This window comes from Camelus dromedarius, chromosome 2, assembly GCF_036321535.1.
Source record: "Camelus dromedarius isolate mCamDro1 chromosome 2, mCamDro1.pat, whole genome shotgun sequence".
NCBI lineage: Eukaryota > Metazoa > Chordata > Mammalia > Artiodactyla > Camelidae > Camelus > Camelus dromedarius.
The window spans coordinates 18,500,409-18,518,787 of NC_087437.1; the positions used below are offsets into that span (position 1 = coordinate 18,500,409).

Here is an 18,379-nt window from a genome sequence, read left to right on the forward strand (position 1 = left end):
TGTCTCTGGGTTTGTGTCAGTCTCTGTCACACACACACGCGCACGCATGCACACACACTGGCAGGACACCTCTCGCAGTGACTAATACTTTCTGTCTCAGGAGTCCTCCTGCCTTCACATCAGGCATGGGGGATGTGGGCAGAATCATGTTTTTTTTTAAGCAGAGCTGCCCATTTTCTTCAACCCACCCCCTAGGAAATCTTGGAGGCAGAGCCACTGACAGGGGGCCTGTGACCAGGTGTTTCCTGGTGTATGTGTGGAGGGGAGGGCTGGGAAGGGATAGGCCCCAAACCAGACCAGGCCCAGCTCAGCTCCCACCTCCTCCCTGGTTGCACTGCCCTCCTGGGGCCCAGGGTTTGGAATTTCCAAGGTGTCCTCAACTCTCCTCTCTCCTCTTGGCCCCCATTCCCTACATTCCTGTGTCCCCAGGTGTCCCCATTCATTCTTTCCTCTCCTTCCAAAACACACTACCTTTGCTTATGCCCTGGTCACCTCTGCCCAGGTCCCTCCTCCACCTCTTCACAAGGGTGCTTTTTCAGTCCCCTCCCTCTTTGGCTGCCAAACTCACTCTCCTCCGACTACACCTCTTCCCTCTCTGAACCTTCAGTAGCTCCCCAGTGTCCACCAAATGCAGACATTTTAGTTCAGACTCCAAGTTCTCAGCCTCTGTTCCCCCTGCCTCCTCTTCCTCCTGCATCTTCCTAGCATGGACCTTTGTCCCCAGCTCACCAGACTCCTCGCTGCTCTCCTTTCCTTCCTCCAGGCCCTTGCTTCTGCTGTTTCTCTGTCTGGAAGTCCAGAGAAATGTCAATTTCTCTTCTTCCATGAAGGGCAGGAGAAATGTCCTCTCTTCGCCAGAACCTCCCATTATCCCTCCAAGCTGAAGGGACCCCACCCCTTCTCTAGATGTCCGATAGTACGAGTCACTGTCTGTCCTGTGTTTTTTTTTAAGTATCAGCCTAACTAGCCTCTAAGTGCCTTGATAGGGAGATGCATCTTATTCTTTAACCGTCCAAAGTCCCAGGTAGCAGAGGGGTAGCTGAGTAAGTGCTGAGACAATAATGGGCAAAGGGATGACTGTACCTCTTAGGGTCCCACATGCAGGCTGCTTCTGTCCCCCAAAGGTGGGGCGGGCCTGGAAGTCACCACACCCCCACGTGCTATTCCTGTCCAGGTGGTGATTAGGATTATGCTAGGATCTTACAATGAGCTAGACAGTTCCTCTGTTCTCCTTGTGCTGGAACCATTTGTAGGTTACAAGATTAGCTTTGAGCTGCTCGTGGGATAGTTTTGTCTCTTCAATCTCATTGGTAATTATTGGCCTGTTTCAGTTTCAGATATTTTCTTGAGCCAGTTTTTTTTGTTGTTCCTTTATAGTTGCTTAAATCATCCATTTCGTCAAGAGTTGAAAATGTATTGCTATAAAACTGTGTAGTTTTTTCTCACAATATTTATCCATATCCATAGTCATAGGCCTTTTCTCATCCTAAATGTCTTTTCTTCTCTGGTAAGAATTTCTAAAGATTTTGGGTTTTTTTTTTTTTTTTTTTTTTGCTTAGTTGGGTTTCCCCCCCCCCCCCCTTTGGTCTTTTCACAGAATGAGCTTTTGATTCTTAGATATCAACTACTTTTTCCTTCTTCCCATTTTCTTAATTTCTACTTTTATTGATTTCTTCTTTCTTTGGTTTTATTTTTTCTTCTCTAGCCTCTTAATTTAAAGCTTAGTTGATTTTCAGTCTTCTCTTGTTTCCTGAAGTACATTTAAAGCTGTAATTTTCCTCTGAGTACCTCTTTGGCCTCAAACCAGAGGGTTATATTATTGTTTATTGTCGTACAGCTGTAAATTGTAATCTCTTTGCTATTCTCTTTAACTGGAGAATTAGGGAGCACTATAGCTTTTTAGGCTTTCAAGTGGATAGTTTCTGTTATACTCATGTTTCCATTCACTTCTGATCTTATTACATTATAGGTAAAGAAGGCTCGTATGACTTCTGCTTTCGGGAATTTGTCAAAATATTTATGGCCTAATATGTGGCCAATTTTTTTGACTGTTTCACGTGTGATTGAAAATACTTATGTTTTGTATATAAAGTTTGTTCTGTTTCTCCGATTACATTTGTGAATTGTATTATTTAATGATAAATCATTACTTTTGGGGAGCCACCTATTCCATCTTTAAGGACTGTTCAATTCTCCCACAGTGAGTCTGGAGTTTGTCAATTCCGACCGTTTTAAAAAATCAGTTTTTTACACATACATATTTTTAGGTAACATCTTTATATGCTTGTGACTCATGACTTTGGCATTTCTTGATCTTGTGCTTTTTCCCATTATAAATACCCTGTTTTGTTCTGTTGGATGCCGTAGCCTTGAATTCTGTTTTGTGGGTGCATGTGGCTGGAATATCCTTTTTTATCCTTTCATTTTTCATTCTTTCTGTGTCATTTTGTTTTATATGCGCTTTTTATAGTAGCAAATGGATTTTGTGCTGAGTATCTCCTTTTAATAGGTAAATTTAACCCATTTGCATTTACTGTTGTTCGTCAGACTTATTTCTGCCATCTTATTTCATGCCTGCTTTCTAAACTTTCTTATTTTTATAGAGTTTATTTTTGCCTTCCATTGGATTGGTCCCATTTACTTTGTTCTGTTTTTGTTTAATGATTAAGGAGTTTTGAGGTTTCTTTTCCAGGGGTTGTTCTGTGTACATACGTGTGTGTATACTTGTCTTTTTCTGTCAACATCTGGATGAAATCAGTGTCTTTAGACTCTTCCTAAATGAGGCAAGAACTTTAGTAATAACTTATTTTTTTCTCAGCTCATACCATCACATATGGATCAGCACAGATTTTAGTTCTAAAGTGTCCTTCATTTTCTTCAAATTGTGTTACAATATCTATTTAAACTTACGTCTGAGGTTTTGCTGTTTCCTTTGTCTGCCGCTTCCCACTGTTTATAACATTGCTCACCTTTATCTTTCATGGATCTAATTTTCACTTTACTGGAGTATATCCTCCAAGAATTCTTTTAGAAAGCATGGATAATATAATTTCTAAGGCCATCAAAGTCTGAAATGACTATCTTTTCCTTCCTAGAGGGTCCCTTTTGATTTTCAACTCCCGATTGAATTGTTTTGTTTTTTAATTCTGAATGATCATATTTTTAAATATACTAGATTCCTAGTTTTTGTTTTGGATAATAGACAAAACAAAAACAAAATCTGTGAATGTGTTAATTACAATATTACCTGGTTACCTGCTGTTTAGTTCGGGCCTTCCCATCCCTGTTTCAGCCAAATCTGTGCCATTTTCGTCTGTGGAGTGCGGTCCTGAGTGGGATTTAGGACAAAAGGCTCCACTCCCTCTGGTGAAGGTTCAGTCTTCCTACCCCACCGCCACTGAAAATATTGGGGAAACTGCGTGTCTCCCCACTGGTCCTCAGCTATAGGTCCTATTTTCTTAGCTCCTTCATTTTATATCCAGACCAAATAATTCAAGGATGTCAGAGCTCGAAGGACCTGAAGGCCCAGGAGCCCCACCCCTCCTTTCATACTTGAGGAGACCAAGGCCCACAGAAGGGAGCTGCTCTTGTGTATGGGTCATAGTCTGGCCTGTGTACCTGCCAGGCCTTGCCCCTCTGCTGTGCTGAGTGACCCAGGAAGATGTGGAGGGGTGACAGGCTGCGTGGACAAGGTCACTTTCCCAGGCAGGGCCTCAGGGTGTCTACCTGAGGAGATGTGGGTTCCTGGGGGTCCTGGATAGCTCGTCCAGTGGCTTTCTGTGCCACCCACACACTGGTGACTCCTCCTTCTGTCTCTCTTTCCCCTCTTCTCAGTTTCTGTCTTAAGTCTCCACGTACCTATTTGAAGTTCCATGTAGGTGCCTGAGAGTTTCTGAAGTGTGTTTCCAAAACTGAGCCCCCCGACCCTGTTTTCCCCGTCTCTCCCACTCAGTATATGATGCCACCATTCATTCAGCTCAGGCCCTAAACTGCCCTCGTCCTCTGCTGTTCTCTCTCATCCCCCGTGTCCCTACATTTCCCCCCAGGAGCCCTGCTCCTGTTGTCTCTGTCTTAGAAAGTGGCCTGAATCTGGTCACTTCTCTTAGCCCCCGCCCCACCCTACCCTTGGTCCAGCCCTCCATCCTGTCTTGCTGGACTATTTCCTAACCTCCTGACTGGTGTCCCTGCTTTCACTCTCCGTCTGTGTTGCCCCAGCAACCAGAGTAAACTTTGCAAATGTCCTATAGATCATGTCACTCTTGCCCAGTGTCTCCAGTGGCCCCTGTCATGCTTAGAAGGAAGTCAGCCTTACCCCTGTGCACCAGCCCCACCCCAACCCCCATGGCCTGCCTAGAACACCGCCTGATATGTAGTAAGCTCTCAAAATAGTTCTTGAATGAATGAATGAATGAAATTAAATAGGTTTCACATTCATGTATTCCTTCAGCTACTATTTGAGTACTGTTTGTGCCAGGCTCCAAGTAGACGGGTGACACACAGACCAAGTCCCTGGCTCTGGGAACTGACAGTCCAGCTGGGGGCCTTTTAAATGGGCAGTGAAAACAGTGCCATGAAGGGTCCATTTGGGGGTGGAGAGAGTCACGGGGGCTCTGGCAGCAGAATTCTGTGAGTCAGAGTAGATCACCAAGGCACAGGGAGCAGAGAGGGAAGTGGCTGGGGGAGGGAATCCCAGGCCCAGATGAGGATACAGTCTCCCATAGACACTCCTGTAGGACTTCTTTGCATCAGTGCTGCTCCAGGGGCCTGAGTATATTAACTCAAAACATCCCTGACAAGCCCTGTTTTAGGAAGAGGAGGCACAGAGACATGAGCTTGCCCAGGGTCACAGGCTGGGAATCAGGAGGCAGACTCAGCCCAGAACCTGGCTTCAAGATCTGGAACCAACCTCCACTGCCTCCAGGAGAGGGGAAGCGGGTCTGGTCAGGGAGAGCAAGCTGGGAGAGTGGGGAGGGGCCGTGCTGGGCGGTGGCTTACAGGTCACTGAGGGGTTCCCACTTCAGGACCCCCACATGGCCAGAGTGGGTCAGGCTTGCAGATCTACAGAAAGACCCCCAGCTGTGGCCGCGACCTCCCTGAAACAGGGAGAGCATTTCATCTCAGGAGAATAGGCGTATGAGGTGGGGGTAGTGAGGGGATGGGTGGGTTGAGGGAAGAGCCTTTGTGGAGAAGGTCCCCCCAGCCTCCCTCTCCCCAACTGCCCCAGCTCCCACGTCCCTCCAGCCCTGGAGCAGCCCCTCCTGGGTGACGAGGGCCCTGGCTCTCAGGAAGCCGCTCCTCCCCCACGGCCTACCTGGTATCTGTCCGCACAGGGCCCAAAGACCCTTCCTGACCCAGGATGGCCTCTTCAGAGCTTCCCTCAGGCTTGTCCCGGGGCTTTCCTCCCTCGGGGCTGCAAGGTATAAGCACTGTGTCCATTTTACAGAGGAGGAAACGGAGGCTCGGAGGCAGGTAACCTCCCCAAGAATCAGCTTGTAAGACCTGCAGCAGGGATCGAAGCCCACACCTGGGGACTCCAGAGGAATTTGCAGCCGAGTTGATCACTGACCTCATGAGGCTTTTCTGCAGGTGGAGAATGAAGGCCCAGGGAGCACCGTGGGTTAGAACTGGTTGGTCCACAAATGAGTCAGAGCCTCACACTGCGGTGCCTGAGGCCCCGCTGGGCCCTTAGAGCGCTGGGCCCTGGGAGCTTGTGGGGACAGCTGATGGGAGCCACCCTGGGGGCCACAGGCCGCGGGGGCTCCTGGGTGGGTGGTGACAGCCCCTGAGCAGCCTCATCCCACCCCAGTTCTGGACACAGCCGGGCAGGAGGAGTTCAGCGCCATGCGGGAGCAGTACATGCGCACGGGGGACGGCTTCCTCATCGTCTTCTCAGTCACGGACAAGGCCAGCTTTGAGCACGTGGACCGCTTCCACCAGCTCATCCTGCGCGTCAAGGACAGGTGAGGGCGGCTGGGCCGGGACCTCCCCACGCCTGGCTCAGGTGGGCTCCGTCTGTCTGTCTGTCTCAGATCTTCAGGTGAAAACTGAAGCACGAAGGGCAGAGCTGAATTCAGACCTAGATCCCTCAGACACCCACCAGCTCCCACCCTCTCTCTTTCCAGGTGGCCAGGGGTCTCCATGCACCCAAGGCCCCAAGGATTCAGCTCCCACCCATCTCTCCTAAACTGTCCCCAATGATGAATCAAGGGAACATAAGTAACATCTGTTTCCGCTCCAATTTAACCAAGTTTTATTCCAAAGAAAAAGTGAATTTTCTTTCCAGTATACATTGCAATTGGCTAAATCACATTTGACTGTAAGATTTACAAGCCTGTAATTAAAGGCTCATTTTTTCCTTAGCATAGTATCGACTAGTTAAATAGTTTGGAGTCTGTTTTAAGCCCAACTGGTCTTTTTAGTTAATTGGCTCTTAAAGAGGCAATGTTAAAGTCAAAGGATAAACTAATAGGAAAACAGCAAACTTTGAAAAAATCTTGGTAAATTTGAAAGAACCAGTTAACACCTGTCTCAAAGGCAAATTGCTAATAACTTTTCAAGATAAAGGGATATGTACACATACACATATGCAAAAAGCTATGAAGAATAAATGTGGATTAAGCCCCTGACTATAGGACTTTCTAAAGAGAAAACATAAATGACTCAGATGTGGAAAAATATTCAGTCTTCTTGCTAATCAAAGAAGTGCAAGGAAGAATAATAAAGTACCATGTTTCACCCACCAAATTATAATTTTTTTAATGAAAATACTCAGTGTTGACAATGATGCTGTGAGACTTCCATTTCGTTCACTTTTGGGCAGCAATTTGGCCACATGTGCCAATGGGAATCTTTAAGGCAGACATACCTCTGAACCCCTCCCTCCCTCTCCTGGGAGCCATCCTGATTTTGCAGCTGCCATTTAGTAAGTGACAACTGTGCGCCAGCCCCTGGCCCTGGTGCTCTTCATGAGTCATTGCTGGCGACCAGAGCATGATGGCCTGTGTTGGGGGTGCATCAGGGTGACGGGGAGATGGGAGGAGTCACCTGGGAACCCAGCAGTGCAGAGCCAGGGGTTCCCTGGAGAATCCCAGCTCACTTTGCAACAGGCCTAAGGCTTCAAACCAAGGCAGCCCCCAGGCCTCTTTTCCTTTTCTGGAGATGTGGAGGGAAAGACTCTGAGGTCAGCCCCAGGCCCATCGGGAGGTGCTGTGTGCTGTCAGGCCTGAGGGGTGGCTATACACCTCCACCAGGTGTGGGGGCAGTGAAACCTCACAAGCTGCTGTTCCTTTATTTTCCAGGGAGTCATTCCCGATGATTCTCGTGGCCAACAAGGTTGATTTGATGCATTTGAGGAAAATCACCAGGGAGCAAGGAAAAGAAATGGCGACCAAACACAATGTAGGTGGGGTGTGGGGGGGGGGGCTGGGGGCATGGGGCATGGTCAGGGGATGTCAGTGTCCCACCTCTCCTGCAGTCTTTGTCTGTGGGGATGGAACTCAGGCCTCCTAGGTAATGGGCTGGATTCCACAGAGCAGCCTCATGGGGCACATGCGATGTGGGATATTTTGTGAAACCAGACGGCAGACCAGAGAGAAAGCACCCCTTGTCAGTCATCAGAGGCCCTGCTGTGGGGAGCAGGGACCCTCACGGTGGGCTGGACAGGCCAACTCCTGGCCCTGATGCTGCAGGTTCATTGCTGGGCTGTGCAGGGGGTTGGCTTGTGTCCCCTTCTCTGAGCCAGCACCTGACTGTGTGAGAATCGTCAGCTCAGCTGCCTCCCCTGAGCCCTGCTCTGTGCTGGGGTTGTGCTGGGGGAGCGTCTACTCCCCCAGCCACACGTTGAGGTCGGTACCACTGTCTCCATCTTGTAAGTGATCAAACCGAGGTCTGCCCAGGCCACAGTGTGTGTCAGTAGACATCTTTGGTTTTGTTTCTGTTTTATTTTTGTTTTCAGTTCATTGTGATACCCCTTTGCCCACTGGATGGTGGGGCCGCTGGGCTTCTTCCCACCCCTCCCCCACCTCAGCACAGCCACGCCCGGCCTCATGGGTCAGTTGTGTAGGCGTCCACCTGGGACGTCTGCAGGGCTGCGCCTTCCCCCTGCCCGGTGGGCCCAGCTCTGTGAGTAGAGGAAGGGGGTTCAGTGACAGGTCTGCTTGTCTGCTTTCTGTGTTTATTCACGTGTTCATTCAATGGTCCTAGACCCTGGGAAACAAAACCCTTGCCACAGGGCACTTACTTCTGGTGGCAGCAGACAGACAATAAAGGAAGCAGATTAGAACGTGTGAGAAGGGGACCTGTGCTGGGGGTGGAGTAAATCAGGGATGGCGGTAGGGAACGTGAAGTGGAGTGCTTTTCCGGATGGGTGGTCAGGGAGCACCTCGCTGGGAAGGTGCATGTCAGCGAGGACTGACAGGAGGTGAGGGAATACGTCCTCTGGATACCTGGGGAAAGAATGTTCCAGCAGAGGGAATAATCAGTGCAAAGGCCCGGAGGTGGGAGTTTGAGCAACAGCAAGGGGCATAAGGAGGCCAGTGTGGCCATAGCAGAAGGAGTAGGAGGGTGAGTAGCAGGAGGCAAGGTCAGAGAAGTGGTTTGAGGCCAGATGGGCTTTTACTCAGAGTGACAGAGAAACCTTTCAAGGGTTTTGACTGAGTGACTTGGCCTGGCTCACGACCGAACAGCTGCCCTCTGGTGGCCGTGAGGAGAAAGGTCTGTGGGGGCTGCCCAGAACCCCGTGCAGGCAGGCTGACGTGGACCAGTGTCGGGCTCATGGACGTGGCAAGAAGTGGTTGGATTCTGGGTAGATTTCTGAGAGCTGACAGGATTTGTTTACAGATTAGATGTGGAGTGAGGGAGAGAGGATTTGAGGATGATGCCGAGGAACTTTCAGAAGACTGGAGTTCCAGTAACTGGGCAGGGGGACCGGAGCAGTGAGCATGTGGGGGAGACCAGGAGTCTTGTTTTAGATCCTTGGTTTGAGGAACCAAGTGGATAATCAAGTGGCGATATCAAGACAGCTGTCAGGTAGACTATCTGGAGGTAAATATTGGAAATCAGCAGAGTGTGGGTAGAATTTAAATCCATGAAACCAGACTAAATCTTAAAAGTTCTCATCACAAGAAAAAAAATTCTGTGGTGATGGGTGTTAACTAGACTTATTGTGGTGATCATTTTGCAATATATACAAATATCGAATCATGATGTTGTACACCTGAATCAAATAGAATGTATGCTATACATTAATTATACCTCAGTTTTATGTATATATATGCACACACACACATAAAGGAAAAAGAAAACAAAGCCATGAAACCCAAGTGAATGAGTGTAGGTAGGGCAGGGTCCCGGGACTGACACTTGGGGCACTTTGGTGCGGTGGGAGGAGGGGGTGAGGAGGAAGGAACAAAAGGGACTGAGCGGTCAGTGCTGTGTGAGGACCAGAGTGGGGTCTTGGGGGCCAGGGAAATAAAATGCCTCAAGAAGGAAGGAGTGATCACCCAAGACAGGTGTGCTCAGTGGTCTCTAGGTGAGGACCAGAACTGACCTCTGGGTTAGCACTGGACGCAGGCCTCACACACAGGAGGGAGGCATGCCTTCCACTGGCCGGCATCCTGAACTCCACAGCCTCAGGCCCCATACAGTGAGCTGATGCTCGGGGCCTTCACAGACCCCTTCTGGAGTCCCTCCCACCGCCCTGGGTGTCTGGCAGCAGTGGGGGAAGGGCACTGCACGGGGTAGCAATAACCCCATTCTGCAAGGAAAAGGGAATAAGACACTGCAGGCTAAGCGAATTCCAGGGGCCTCACAGCTGATGAGTAGTTCCCCCCTAACCCCCACCCCTACCCACAAGAAACCAGGTCTCCAGTCTCTCAGCCTTTGTTTCTCCTACAGTGAATGCCGCTGCCTCATTTATCATTTAACCAAATGACCCTGCGAGCTACTGTCCTAATTTGTGATTTTTTAATTTTGTTTTGTTTTGGGTTTTTTGTTATTGTTGTTGTTTTAATTTGGGGGGAGGGGTTAGGTTTGTTTGTTTGTTTGTTTGTTTAACAGAGGGACTGGGGATTGAGCCCAGGACCTTGTGCTTGCTAAGCATGCAGTCTACCACTGAGCTCTACCTTCCCCTCTAATTTTCAAGCTCATAAGGCAAGTTCCTCTTTAGCTGACGCAGCAAGGCCGCCCCCACCTGGTGCAGGAAGATGGAGCTTCCTAGCCCTGTAGTGGAGTCAAATAATACTGCCGTTTGTTGCAGTTCAGTTTACTTTAAGACCTGTGACTATGAAGTCCTAGAATTCTAAGAAACCAGATCATGTGCATCAGCATTTCTTCAGAAGCAGGACCCCCAGAAAGAAGGTGGAGGTGTCTGGGGACCTGGGGGTATTACAAGTGTGCTTGTGAGTGGGACGGCCAGCAGCAGAGGTCTGAGGCCCCAGGAACCAGGGATTTACTGAGCCAGCAGGATTATAGGCCATGAAGGGGCTCAGGGGAATCTCAGCCCCGCTGCCCTCCCACTTCCCCCTAGGGGAGCACAGGAAAGAACTTCCTGCCCTCACAAGGTTGCACTGGACTCCGGCTCCTGGGAGCTATCGAGGTGCATGCCACACTTGGACGAGGCTCTGAAGCGGACCTCAGCACTCCCACCTGTCCGGGTGAGGCCAGGTGGGAAGTGGACCGTGTACCTTGTGCAGATCATGATTCTCTGTTGGCCACTGTGTGGCCTTGGGCCAGTACATCACCCCTCTGAGCTCTGCCTCCCCAGTGCACCATGGAGATGTTTGCTTACTTACCTCAGAGTGTTAACATGAGAATTAGTGAGGTCAGGGGTGTTGAGACCTGAGAGGCCAAGCAGCCCACGGTCATCTCAGTGAGTGGTCCACAATCTAACAGCCTAACAGTGGTTGGAAGGCAGTTTCCCCTCAGGGTTATCAGAGGCTCAAATATTTGTCGAATGAAGATTTCAAAGGTCCAGGTTGTGTCCTTGGTGCCTTGTGTCTGGGTCAGCTCCAGCAAGACCCCTGCTAGAGCCACAGCCGTGTGGGAACATCTGATCCCCTGTGATGATCGTTAATGGCCTGGTATTTATGATGTGTTCCGGGCCATCATTTACAATGCGCTCCTCTTGAGTCACAACTTACCCCGTCACACAGCATCCACCGCCATCGTTTAAAGTGTTGGATCTGTTTTGTTTTCTTCACTATGCTTTTCTTTTTAAAATCTATTATAATGAAATACCTTAATTTTGTTATATCAGGAGAAAGTTGCAAAAAACACCAAAGTTCTTCAGTCTAATCATAGTCGGCTTACCTGCATCTCATCTAGGGAGGCTGTGTGCATTGTCTGGACCTTATACTCTCTTCCCTTGTGGGAGAGTGATGGTGAGCCTCCTGCCTTTGTGGGGTCCCTGTTAAAATAGAAGGCTGTGTCCTGACCTCACAGGGCCTTTGTTCTCCTCCCTGTGCCAGCCTGAGACTTGGGGTAGACGTGGATGGCCCTATAGGGTCTCCTCCACCACATCTCCTGACCACTGTTGCCTTCCAGACTGGTGATGATGACTCAGCCTTAGACGTGCAGACATAAGCCTTCCGTAAACGTGGCTGAGCTCCGGGCTCATAGATGCAGGCCACGCAAGAGCTGGGCCAGGCAGGCTGGTTGTGGGCGGTGGGACGTGCAGATTGCCCAGGTCGTTAGGGTGCAAAGTCTGGCCCAGGGCCCAGCCTCCCCTCAGCCTTTCCTGCCAGAGTCCCCGCTGGAAGGCCTGGAGAGAGGAGCAGAAGTCCCCCAAGGCAGAGAAATAGACCTCAGAAAGCAAAATGAGTAGAATCAGAACACGTGGCTGTTTGATAAATGAAGCAGTCTTCAAGTGTATAAAAAGATCATTTTCATTCTATTTTTAGGCAGCTATTAAATATCTCTGTGACCAGAAGACAAGAGAGAATCAGCAGAGCTGTCAGTAAAACTTTCTGACTTTAAAGAGTGAGAAGCCACCAAAGGCTTGAGGTTGTAGGAGCCAGGATTCCGTGGGGGCTGTGAAGGGTTCCTCAGGACCTCTGAGAGTTTGCATGTTTAGGAAACAGGGCTTTGTGGATCTCGGTGACACTCTTACCAAATTGAACTTTGCCTTCCAGATCCCATACATTGAAACCAGTGCCAAGGACCCACCTCTCAACGTGGACAAAGCCTTCCACGACCTGGTTAGAGTAATTAGGTGAGCAATGCTCGCCTGCCTGGAAGCAGGGTCTCCGCGGCAGGAAGGGCTCCAGGAGGGCTGGAGGAGCACGTGCCTTGTCCGAGGCCCAGGCTGGATGGTTCTGGGCCTGTTTTTGGATTTCCTGTACTTCCATCCATCTCTACCCCTCCCACCTTCCTGCCCGAGCTGTCAGCTGGGCCTCCTCCCTGACCTCCCCTGTGGCCTGTTGCTCAGGCTCCTGGAGGGCAGCGCCCCCCCATCCAGCCCCTGGTGTTCTCCCAACACCAAAGCCACCAACACAGTAAAAAGTAGGTGCCTCTCCTCTTCCCTGATGTCAGAGTGCCCCTGAACATTTCACCTGGACAACCAACATTCTGATTTCTCAGCTCCAAGTGCGGAGGCGTTGCCTGTGTGTCTCCTTACCAGACCCCACACACTATCAGTCTGCAAGGATTGTCAGAAATCCCAGCCCGTCATCTCTTTTACCTTCCTTTGCATAGTCGGGCTCTAGACCTCAATCATCTCGTGCTTAGATACCTGAGATGGCCTCCTGGCTCGTCTCACTGTCCCCCATCTTTCTTGTTTCCAAAATCCTCGTTGTACAGAGCTCCCTAACCAGTGGTTCTCAGACATCATGTGTTAGTATGTCGTCTTATGCTGGTGACCTCTCAGGCTGTTGCTTAGTTACAGAATCACAGGCAGGGCTTTAACAGTGGCTCTCAGCGCCCCCAGCGCCTGCGCGTGCACACGCACGTGCACGCACACCCCCCCACCCCCCCACCCCCCCCCACACCCAACAGCCTCCTTTTCTCTTTATTCCCAGCATGGACTGTGGTTTGCAGCCTTCACCTTATGCTCTAGCTGGCAGTCCTGCACTCATTAAATGGTGTTCTCATGGGCATTTTGCCTCCAGTCAAGATCTGCTACCTCATCAGGAGGTGTGCTGTCTTGGTTCTGGACCTCTAGTTCCGAGGGCAGGTTTTAGACACAGGAAAAATAAACAGAAAACATGTAAAAAGCTTTTGTACTCAGTTGACCCATCATTTTATTTAAAATATGAAACACAGAAACGGGGGCCAACACTATAACAGATAACACAGCCTGTGATTGAAATGAATGGAGCCACAGTGTGGTATCAGTTCTCACCAGTTGGATGGCGGGTTTTGCTCTGCCTTCTCTCCCTTCCCACTTTCCCTGCCTTAGAGATGCTGTCCAGGCCAGGTCCTCCTCTCCCTCCCCGACCTATGCCCCCTCCCCCTCCAGAACCAGAACAGACCTCCTAGCCGCCGCTGCAGACCCAGGGACCGGGGAGGACAGAGCAGAGAGAAGCAAAGCCCTCTCTAATGTCCTTATTCTGCCCTCCCTTGTCTCAAAAGGCAACAGATTCCAGAAAAAAGCCAGAAGAAGAAGAAGAAAACCAAATGGCGGGGAGACCGGGCCACAGGCACCCACAAACTGCAATGCGTGATATTGTGATGGCCCGAGGCCCTGGGCACAGTGACTGGGAACTGGCCAGCCCTCGGGACCCCTCCACTGCCTAACCGCACTGAAGACCATTTCTAACCATGACCCCTGGCCTGAGGACTTGGCACCGAAAGGGAGAGGGGGAGGCTGGGCTGGGAGGAGAAAGGGTCTGGCTTTGTTAGAAGGGCGTGGGCTTCCCCAGGTCTCAGCAGAGACCAGGTGGTGACGGTGCGCAGAGCAGCGTCCCAGCCCCTGTGGTGACTCCACCCGGTTCCTCCCTCTCTTGGTGGCTGTGTTGTTTCTTTGAACTACATAGTGTGGGTTTGACGTGGAAGTGTTTCCTCCACGTACAAAAACAAGCCATGCTCAAGCTCTCCCCACCCTGCCCCTCGTCCACAGTGTCTGAGCTTGGATGTCTTTTCTAGATTTTTAAATTATTTTAGTGATTATTATTTTATTAAAGGGGTCTGTGCCCACTGCCTGGTGAAGTTTCAAGTCTTCAGCAGACTTCTCGCATAACATGTCTGGAACATCGTGGTGGTGGTTTTTTAGCTGAGTTTTCCCAGCTGTGCCAAAACTCAATATGAAAGTAGAGTGACTGAGAGACCGGAAGTTCATGGCGACTGTGGCTGGAGGCCTAGGGAGAAGCGGACCCTACTCGCGGCTTATAAACTGGGGAGAAGAGAGCTGTGTTCCCCCAGAAGATTTGACTGTGGTTGAGAATACAGATATTAGGAAATGGAATTCTATTTTGTTGAGGGGAGAGGCTGGCATGACAGTTTTAAAAGGGCTTCTCATTACCCTGGAAATGTATAAATTAAGTCCGTTGGTAGGTGTTGCAAAAGTGTTCATTCATTTTTTAGGTGGTGTGGGCTAAGTTCTGTGTTCTTCGCAGCCCTGTGAGGGCTTTCAAACATCATCTGGCCTGCCTGGTGCCTCTGATACAAACACACCGCCAAGGCTTGTATGTTTTCCGTGTCAAAGTAAGCTAATTTTTACATCATCTGGAAAACTCCAGTAAGTGCTAAATCTTAACCAAAAATGATCCAATACTGTTCTTACTAAAACAGCACCAAGACCTGAAGCCATTTGCCCTTTGAGTCAACCGACTGTCACTTCTGAAGCCCAGTAAATGAGCAAAACCCCTTTAAGCATTTGCAGACTTAGTATTAGGTTGCCTTTCTAGGACAAATTTTTATTAACCTCCTGGATCTTAACTATCTTAACTATACACTATAATTGGAGGAGAAAGTAAGGTTGGGGTGATGACATGGCTCCCACACACCCGTTTCTATGAGGGGACCGTCCCCCAGCTCCCTGGCGATGACCCCCTCCCTCTCAGGTGCTGCTGGTGCGAGCTAGACTGGGGCCAGGTGGAGGGGCAGCTCCACTCCCGACCCCGAGAGGAGCTCCAGATGTTACAAATCAGCTACCAAGCAAACTAGGAGACCCCCAGTGGGTGGCTTGGCGCCATTTGGAGAAGGAAACCTGGGGAAAGTGAGCACCTAATTGGATGGTGAGACACCTGGCTTCTTCTCAGGTTTTGAAAGTGTACTGAGTTCCTAACTCAGCAAGATCGCCAGCACCGAGGGGCCCAGCCAAAGAGTGATTTTGCTGCAGAACAAGACAGTTGGAACTTTTGCTTGTTGAAAAATCAAACCTCTTTATTTGTCTAAATGGCCCTTTTGTATCTAACCCTAAAAGGAAAGGTAACAAAGAACATTCCAGATCAGGCACTTCCGAGCTTCCCAAGATCATGTTAATGGACCTTCAAAACACTAACAGAACAAGGCTTTTTTCCAACCCTAATGCTCCTCTGAGCCACACCCCAGCAGCCATGGCGCAGTTGGGTGGCAGCTGCAGACTGGAGACGAGGAAAAGGCAAGACAGACAGGAAGAAGGAAGTATGGAGATGCGGTGCTGGAGGAAGTGGTGGAGCGAGACCGGAAGCCCTGCACACAGGGTAGCATCCACTGCTGGAAATCTCCCGGGCACGGACCCCTGCCCACCGTGGAGCCTGCATCTCCCTCAGGGCACTGAGCGGGTTGGGGGTCTTGCTGGATGCAGATCAGTTGATCTAGAATGAAGCCCTGAGCCATGAAGGTAACCAGACAAATGGATTCCAGCTGCTCCCAGGCTCTCCCCTCAATAAGGCTGTGTATCTGCCCTGGCCCCAGCCCCAGCTTCCAGGGCATCTAGCCTGCACTCAGCCCACAATGCCTGGGGGAGAAACTAAGTAGGGAATGGCCTTCTGCAGCCTCTGCTGTTGAGCTGATGATCAGCCTTCATCTCCCATGACCTCATTTAGCCCAGAGGTGACAGGGGTAAATAACACTTTTAAAAGACGGTTCTTTGCATTTTAGAGAACCCTGGGCCCTTGTGGCAGTGGCGGCTTCCAGAGAGGCCAGAGTGGAGTATACCCTGGGGTATCCCCAGGACATGGTCACCTGGCAGGATCAGTCTGGAAAACCAGTTGGCCATGCTACTTCCTGAATGAGGAATCCAGTGAGACTTGTGTCTTGGATGACATTCTGGTGTTCCCACTGGTTTTCCATCTGAATAGTGCTACCTTCACATCCACTGGAGCACACCCTTCCTGAAGTCCCCACATTCCATGCCTTTGCCACTGTGTGCCCTCAGATTTCTTTCTAGTGTTCTGCCTCCCCCTCCCCCACTTAGAGGGCTCCTTTTCTCTCCAGCAGGTAATCCCAGCCATCCTTCCTACCCCCACAGCCTGGAGTGATGGCCACTCTGCCTCACAGGGGACACTTGGATGGTTTCTGTTAGGACTTTGCCCCTTACCTTCTTGTGGAGAGTACCTGGTAGCCTAGTGTGGCCTGTCTCACTTTCCCAGGAGACATGATCCACTAACACGTGGCAGCTCTAACCCGAAGGCCCCTCAGATGTGGTACAGTAAATCTGGAGCCAGAGACGGGTCACCTCCATTAGCAGCCCCTTGAATTAGAAATTCCACGTTGGATTTACTTAAAATGAAAGATACTTGAATCACTGAGCACCTGTGAGCCCTCAGCCTCTGTTCCACAGTGTCCGCCATTGTCTACACAGGTGGCTGTTGTCATGAAACGAGAGTGATGCCCGAAGATCCCAATGATGCTTGAGCCTTTTATGTAACTTTTATTAAGTCTTTGTGTATCTCAACTCATTAATAAAAGAAGAGGAACACTTGTCTGTCTGATTTCCTCTTACTCAAATGTTCCTAAAGTGTCACTGAGAACACTGTACGTTGTCAGCGTTGTCAGTGTCTGGCCCAGAACACCACCCTCTTGCGGAGCAGACCTAAAGTAAGGAGGAGACGGCTGGTGGCTATGAGGGGTGTCCCCGTCCTGCACAGAGGCCAGAGGATGAAGGCAGGTGAGCGCAACGTTTAGAGACACAGCCTGCTGATGTTCAGCAGCCCCGGATTCGGGCTCTGCCTCGGACTTTTATATGTCTTTGAGCAAGTTACCTGCTTTAATCGTCAGTTGCCCCGCCTGTGAATGGGGCAATACTGTGCACCTCCTAGGCAGAGGGCTAAAGCTAAGTGTGGGAGCTCGTGGTAAGGATCCCAGAAATCATGCTCTTTGTAAAGGACACCTAGTGGGTTGTCTCATGTTGCTTTTCATGCAGTGTCCCCTGCCCCCATATGCAAGATTACAGTCTTTTGTACCATGTGATGTCATTTCCCTGTTGGTTGAAACTGGTGGGTACTTGACCAAAAAGCTGAGCCTCTTTGGGTCTTTTTTTCCAGGGAATAGAGACCAAGAGGTCAAATCTTACTCTTGTTACCTCTTTGAGTGGTGATGGCTGAAGCCCGTAATTGTAGGGGCTAGAGGGTGCTTCTCACACCCTCTGGGCTGGGAGCAGAGAAGGGGGACTGCAGGCTAGAGTGGGAGGAGTGGTGTGGTGGCCACTGCCTGTTCATTCATTCCACACATATTTATTGGGCCCACCATGTGCCAGGCATTGGGCTGGGTGCTGGGTATATGGCGGTGAGCAGGGCAAAGTGTCCTCTGATAGTTCTCCTTTAGTCCTGTATTAGTTTTCTGTGGCTGTTGTAACAAATGACCACAAACTTACCAGCTTATAACAGAAGTTTATCCTCTCACAGTTCTAGAGGCCAGAAATCCAGACTCAGTATCACTGGGCTGAGGTCAAGGTGTCGGCAGGACTGGGCTCCTAACGGGATCTAGTGGAGAATTCGCTTCTTGCCTCTTCCAGCTTCTGGTGCTGCTGGCACTCCATGACTTGTGGCCACATCACTCCCATCTTCAAGGTCAGCATCTTCAAATCTCTCTCTTGTCCATCTTCACATTGCCTTCTTCTCACTGTGTCAAACCTCGCTCACTCTCAGCTGATGCTTCCTCCTCCACTGAGAAAGTGGAAGCCAGCTGAACAGCATTTCCAGACTCCGCCATCTCCACCCCCCGCTCCCACCTGCACTCTGCCTCCTTGGCTGCTACGGATGAACTGTCCATGCTCCTGGCTAAAGCCAGTCCCTTCTCTTGGGCACTAGAACCCACCCAGGCACTTCACCCCTTTCTTTCCTGCATCATCAGCTCTCTCTCAACTGGACCTTTCCCATCTCATAAACAAGAACAAAACCTTACTTTGAACCACCTCCTCTGCCAGGTGACACGTGCTTCTCTGCTGTCTTTTGCAGGAAGCCATCTTAAAAGATTAATCTAGCAGGGAGGCTGTAGCTCAGTGGTAGATGCGTGCTTAGCA

The 18,379-nt window shown here is 50.1% G+C and overlaps 1 protein-coding gene across 4 annotated transcripts in view; it reads left to right on the forward strand.

The window, feature by feature from the left end:
• The window catches only part of MRAS (muscle RAS oncogene homolog), a 56,118-nt gene extending 39,279 nt beyond the window's left edge, over positions 1-16,839 (forward strand). For all 4 annotated transcript variants that reach the window (XM_064491520.1, XM_031442211.2, XM_064491512.1 and 1 more), the window contains exons 3-6: positions 5,807-5,960; positions 7,299-7,398; positions 12,129-12,208; positions 13,567-16,839. In XM_064491520.1, coding sequence (XP_064347590.1) covers positions 5,807-5,960; positions 7,299-7,398; positions 12,129-12,208; positions 13,567-13,666 — 434 coding nt within the window. In that variant the 3' untranslated portion in view covers positions 13,667-16,839. The remainder of the gene's footprint in view (positions 1-5,806; positions 5,961-7,298; positions 7,399-12,128; positions 12,209-13,566) is intronic.
• Positions 16,840-18,379: the final 1,540 nt, after the last annotated feature.